Source organism: Palaemon carinicauda, chromosome 9 (assembly GCF_036898095.1).
Source record: "Palaemon carinicauda isolate YSFRI2023 chromosome 9, ASM3689809v2, whole genome shotgun sequence".
In the NCBI taxonomy this organism is placed as follows: domain Eukaryota; kingdom Metazoa; phylum Arthropoda; class Malacostraca; order Decapoda; family Palaemonidae; genus Palaemon; species Palaemon carinicauda.
This window is the reverse complement of record NC_090733.1, coordinates 158570978-158576795: the sequence shown is the minus strand read 5'-3', so window position 1 is coordinate 158576795 and position 5818 is coordinate 158570978. Positions and strand designations below refer to the sequence as shown.

Sequence of the window (5818 nt, the reverse complement as noted above, 5' to 3'; positions counted from 1 at the left end):
TGATATTTCTTATAACTGAAAGAATTAAATCAAATTTAATTTACATATTAGGTTATTCGAGCCGACCCCAGAAACCAGAACATTCGAGATGTGAATTATCAATACCAAACTGCTGTTCCGCTGCCCGCCTTCGACGAGACCCATGGAGGGGAAGACGTGGCTGTCTGGGCTGTTGGTGAGTAAAAGACACAAAGATAAAGTTCTTATTATTGTTCAGTATATATTTTTGGTTTTCCTTCAACTAGTACATACTATGAAATTTTGTGAAAATTTCAAAGAAAATTATTTAGATAAGAAACATTAATTATCTGATTAATTCTAGTACTCTAAAAAAATCAGGGCTAATTATCAATGTCTAACATTAGCCTAAAACTTCTTTCTCTCTTTAGATGTCAAAGATATTTGTTCTAGTGCAGTAGAACTTTCAGAATCTTTTGAATACAAGGTCAATAAATATTTATCAACCTCATGGAACACAAGCTTATAATTAACCACACAATCCTCTCGTCAGGCCCAATGTCTCACCTGTTCCATCGCACTCACGAACAACACTACGTCGCCCACGTCATGGCTTACGCAGCCTGCATAGGCCCTAGCTTGGGCGCCAAGTGTGAGCGCCCCGCCCACGCTACAATCACCAGGGGAATCTCACCGCCCCAGCCTCCTAGGGAAGCTGCAGCAGCAGCCGCTGCCGTGTCTGTAGGTTCGGCTATTGCCACTGCTGTTGTCTCCGGCAGTTCTTCGGCTTCTGCAGGTGCTATCGCTGCGCCCAAGTTCCCAACTCTATCGCCGATTCTTCAGCAACTCATCGAAACCAACGAGGAAAAGGTAAGGTCGAATACTTCCGTCTTGACCTCTCATCTAGTTGTTAGATTTAGCTCTTTGTTTAGTCTGACTTGGGTTAGTAAGTCAGATTCCAATGCTTTCATTGTGCAGACTAACTTTGTCTCTTCTCGTTTTATTTTGTTTGTTTTTTGTTGCTCTTGCAGTCCGTGTCTGCTTCATTAGTAAGTTGGGAATCATATAGATACATGTTTTTTTTTTCTTTTTGTATGGAACGGCTATTTGGTTTGTGTACGTTTTAAGTGTTCAATAGTTTAGTTGTTCCGTCTATCATTGTTACAATACACCTTTTAACAAAATATACACTTACATGGGCTATCACACTTCCAATGAAATTTTGATTCCAAACCCACGAACTAAACAAAAATACCATTAAGTAAAAATGATAAAAGATCACCAGTACATAAAGTTTTTGCCTGAAGGTGTCATCGAATTCTTTCAAATATATTAATTTTTCATGTAGAACTGTAAATTGATATTAGAATAGAACTTAATTTGCCCAAGTTAGTATTAACACATCTACTGTAGCTTCAAAAAGAATACAAACAAATTTGCTCTAAAGTGTTCCATGAAACATCATTATTTCATTTATCTTTTGACTTCATGTATTGTAACAAAAGTAAAATTTGCACTTCATTCTTATAACTAATTCTAAAGTGACGTCCATAACTGTCTTTATTGTGAACTGCTATTTATGTTACAAATAAGTGTTGTCCCAAATTATTGTTTTTGTGGCAAATAATTGTACACTGTTTGCATCAAAGTATCTTTTTGTCGTAGATCATTGTTTCGTTGTACATGTCTTGTGTCCTTTATCCGTCCCCCATCCATCTCCTAATCCTACATCCAGCATCCTAAACCTCTAAACAAGTGTAGCGTAAGTCAAGGTCGATGTTTTCTAACCTTTGTCCAACCACGCTTTCGGACGCCGACTCTTTCAGATTGTTGAGTCCCTGGGAGCAGAACGTGTATCATCCTTCATCACAACGCCAGACGTACGAAAACTGCTTGGGCAAAGTGTACTGTTGCCCCATAGCACATAAAAAGAGATCAGAAGATTCCTATGGTCCTATAATCAACGTAAGAACTGTAGGCATGGAGATGACTATGGAGAATTTGTTTCTTTAGAATTAGAATATTCGTTTCCGCTTCTCTGACTTCTCTTCTCAGCTGTATCGTTATTGCAGTTCTTGACTCTTTGTTTTTTATTTACCTTTTAGAATACCCACTATCTCTAACTTTTATCATCCTATCGGAAAGTATTGCGTAAAACAGTTCCTATGCATCGAATTAATGATTTTAATATCGAAAGAATTGTGTACAATGTCATATTTGGTTATGGTTAATGCACCAAGCCTTCCTCTATATTTTAATGATGGTTTTGTTATCAGTGATGTGGGCTTAAGATAATGAAATCTTCTTAATTATGATTGGGTCTTGCATGCAAATAATGGTCTAGGTAACCCTTTACTACTTCATATACTTGGATGACCAACGTCTGGCAATGTTCATTATTTTCTTTTTACCTTAAAAACTATTTCATACGGAACTTTTCGCCTACTTGGGTTCCTTTTAACAGGTAGAAAAAAAATATCAACAACATTATGTCATTCATTTTTCTATAAGCCTTCTGAGGTTAACTTGAAATTTCTAGATACTTTCTATGGAAACTCGTGGCAATGAGACCATTGATGGGCGTGGCTTGAGTTCAAATTTGAAAGGTAAAACCTGTCGAAGAACTTTTTTTTTTTTTAGGGAAACTTCAATAATTGCCCCTCACCTTCTTTTTGTGTGTGGATAAAAATGCTTTAGTGAGCTTGCTTAGATAAATTCAAGATTGAATGCAATGAGATTTCACCATTTTTCCCGGAAATTTTCAAATACGTTGTGGTTATCAATACAACTACTTTAGATTCAACACAAAAGGGTTGAGTAATCTTTGAGGACGACAAACTACCCTTAGCATCAACCAGGAATCCTGTGAAACTAAAGTATGATGCTTTCTCTTCTAATTAGCATTATTTTCTCATCCTATAAACCCGCATGCTTTTCTTGTCTATAGATATTGTAAATAATAACTGACAATGTTTGCTATGTCTTCAACCTTCGTGGAAGCCCCCTAAGAAGAATTCTTAAGGGTTGGCAGACAGTTTGTAATCTTGTAAATATAACCAGAAACTATTGTGCTCATGATTATTTGTATGTGCAGGTAAAATTACATTCTATCACAGACCAGCAGGTGAGATAACGTGTATTGCTTACATTCATCTCATTTATTGTTGTTTTATCAATAGGGGTCCTTAAACACTGCATGTTCTATATATTAAATGCATAAGGTGTAGTGCAAGCTAAGTATGTCAGTACAATGTAAGTCTGCGTAATCATGAACTGTAACTTATAATTCAATTCTCTCCTTGCAGATTCTTCAGTCTATTGGCACTTCCCGCCCGAGATCCAAGTTCCCAGGAGGAGTGGCTGGAGCCGTCCCTGTTGTAGGAGGGGACAGCTTGCTCAGCCTCATTGGAAAACCGGCCATTGATATCCCTCACAGCCTTTAAAGAGACTCCTTCCGACTAGGAATGATATAAATCACATCCTTCGAAGGATTGCTCTCCACTTTATACACTCACTTTTGTATCAGCCTGTACACAAATTCTATTTTTTACTTATATAGCTATTTCATCCGTCATTGTTACACGTAAATTCCCTATTATTACAAGGGCATTAATGAATTTATGATTTTTCAACATTTATGAAAATAATTTTTGAAACTTTGTGACGTCTTGAAATTTAGACGCATCAATATGTCCATTTCGTCTTTATTTGTAAATTTATTTATTATGTCCTTCCCTTATGTCGAAGATTCTTTATTTTTTACTCCATTTTCAAGGATTCAACAGTTACCATACAAATCAAAGAATCAACCCAGATTCTTTTTCTACCTATTCAGTACCTGACAATGACTCTCTGTGGCATTTATTTCACTTTACTTTCACCGAAGTTTTTGCTTGTCATATTTATCCTTCTCCGAAGTTTTTCTTTAGATCCCGTCTCTTTTTGTCTTCTGCATGTAGATATGTTTTATTTATATGGCTTTTTTCAAGCCTTTTGAAGAACGTTTGGTCGACTTTTTAATGAGTTCTAATAAAGTTTGTAATAGAAAGTAAGGATTTTCTTCCTACCCTCCAAAGTGTTCGATATGATCAAGAACTATTAACAGGAACTGTTATGATATTTTCTTATGAATTAAGGCAAGAGTAACGAATAATTTTCAGTTGAATTTATCCATAAAGACTTCTTTGATTCAATATTATTAGGTGAAGAGCAAAACAAGTGCTCGTTTATAGCTGACTTCCAGAAAGATGACAGCACATCGATCACAAGCAAGTTGTTTTTAGACATAAAACTGGTGGATTAAACATTCAAGTAAAGTCCTACGACATTCCTTTTGCTAGGGGTAACTAAATGCAGTTACTTTTCCAAAGGTTTTGCATAAAAAAAATTAATTTTGCCTAAGCGAAAGTTCCTTTTCAGAAACAAGCGAAGTGCGAGTAGCAGTCTGGCAAAGCTTTATCCAAATGTGATGGAACTTTCCAGTATTTAATTCCCAAAAAGGCCTCAATGAAGCCACCTATTGTTATCTTTAAGAACGTTGAAATAAAAATGTACTGTATAGTACTTGGAATTACTGATGTATTGATAGACTAACTAGCAATGTCTACTTTAAATAAGTTGGCAATGAATGGATTAGAATATTCTTTGATGCAGGTAGTAGGTTGGCCAAGGCACCAGCCACCTGTTGAGATACTACCACTAGAGAGTTATGGCGTCTTTTGACTGGCCAGAAAGTACTACATTGGATCCTTCTCTCTCGTTACGGTTCATTTTCCCTTTGCCTACACATACACCGAATAGTCTGGCCTATTCTTTACATATTCTCCTCTGCCCTCATACACCTGACAACACTGCGATTACCTAACAATTCTTCTTCACCCAAGGGGTTACTGCACTGTATTTGTTTAGTGGCCACTTTCCTCTTGCTAAGGGTAGAAGAGACTCGTTAGCTATGGTAAGCAGCTCTTCTAGGAGAAGGCCACTCCAAAATCCAACCATTGTTCTCTAGTCTTGGGTAGTGTCATAGCCACTGTACCATGGTCTTCCACTATCTTGGGTTAGAGTTCTCTTGCTGGAGGGTACACTCGGGCACACTATTCTATTTAATTTCTCTTCCTCTTGTTTTGTTAAAGTTTATATAGTTTATATAGGCGATATTTATTTTGATGTTACTCTTCCTAAAATATTTTATTTTTCCTTTTTCCTTTCCTCACTGGGGTATTTTCCCTGTTGGAACCCGTGGGCTTATAGCATCCTGCTTTTCCAACTAGGGTTGTAGCTTAGCAATAATAATAATGATAATAATAATAATAATAATAATAATAATAATAATAATAATAATAGTAATAATATAATAATAATAATGAGTTGTGATCATACGTATAGTATTTTCAGTTTCGTACAATGATCTGTCCATTGCTTCTGCTCGCTACGGGTCTTTAAAACTTTAAACCATTTATCTACAACTTTAGATATTTTGGAAGTTTTCGTTTTTCTTTAATAATTCCAGTTTTCACTTAGAGAAGGCCTTTTTGTATTATTCCTGCGGACCAAGACTGAAATTATGTTGATATCAAGAACTGACTCTAAAGCTGGAAGTCTGAAACAGTATTCCAAGGTCTTGATTGTAGTATTACCATTGGTTGTATCCCGGGAAATGAATTGTATCGATAAACGTATCTAAAAAGTGCGAGTGCTTTTAAGATTAAGAAGCTATTCTATTATCTACATCTTGTAAAATTACGTTATATCCTTCCATGTATGGTGTTTGTTCAAGTATACTCTTGTAACTTGATAAACATACAACGCCGTGATCCTCCCTCGATTGTTGAGTGCTGTTGTTTTTATATATCATTACCTA

At 36.1% G+C, this 5818-nt stretch overlaps 1 protein-coding gene across 1 annotated transcript in view; it reads left to right on the top strand.

The window, feature by feature from the left end:
• Positions 1-5196, top strand: part of LOC137646720 (alkaline phosphatase-like) — a 19928-nt gene extending 14732 nt beyond the window's left edge. Inside the window, exons 10-12 of the mRNA XM_068379827.1 lie at positions 52-175; positions 512-828; positions 3264-5196. Of these exons, the coding sequence (XP_068235928.1) occupies positions 52-175; positions 512-828; positions 3264-3401 (579 nt within the window). The 3' untranslated portion in view covers positions 3402-5196. The remainder of the gene's footprint in view (positions 1-51; positions 176-511; positions 829-3263) is intronic.
• The last annotated feature ends 622 nt before the right edge of the window (positions 5197-5818 follow it).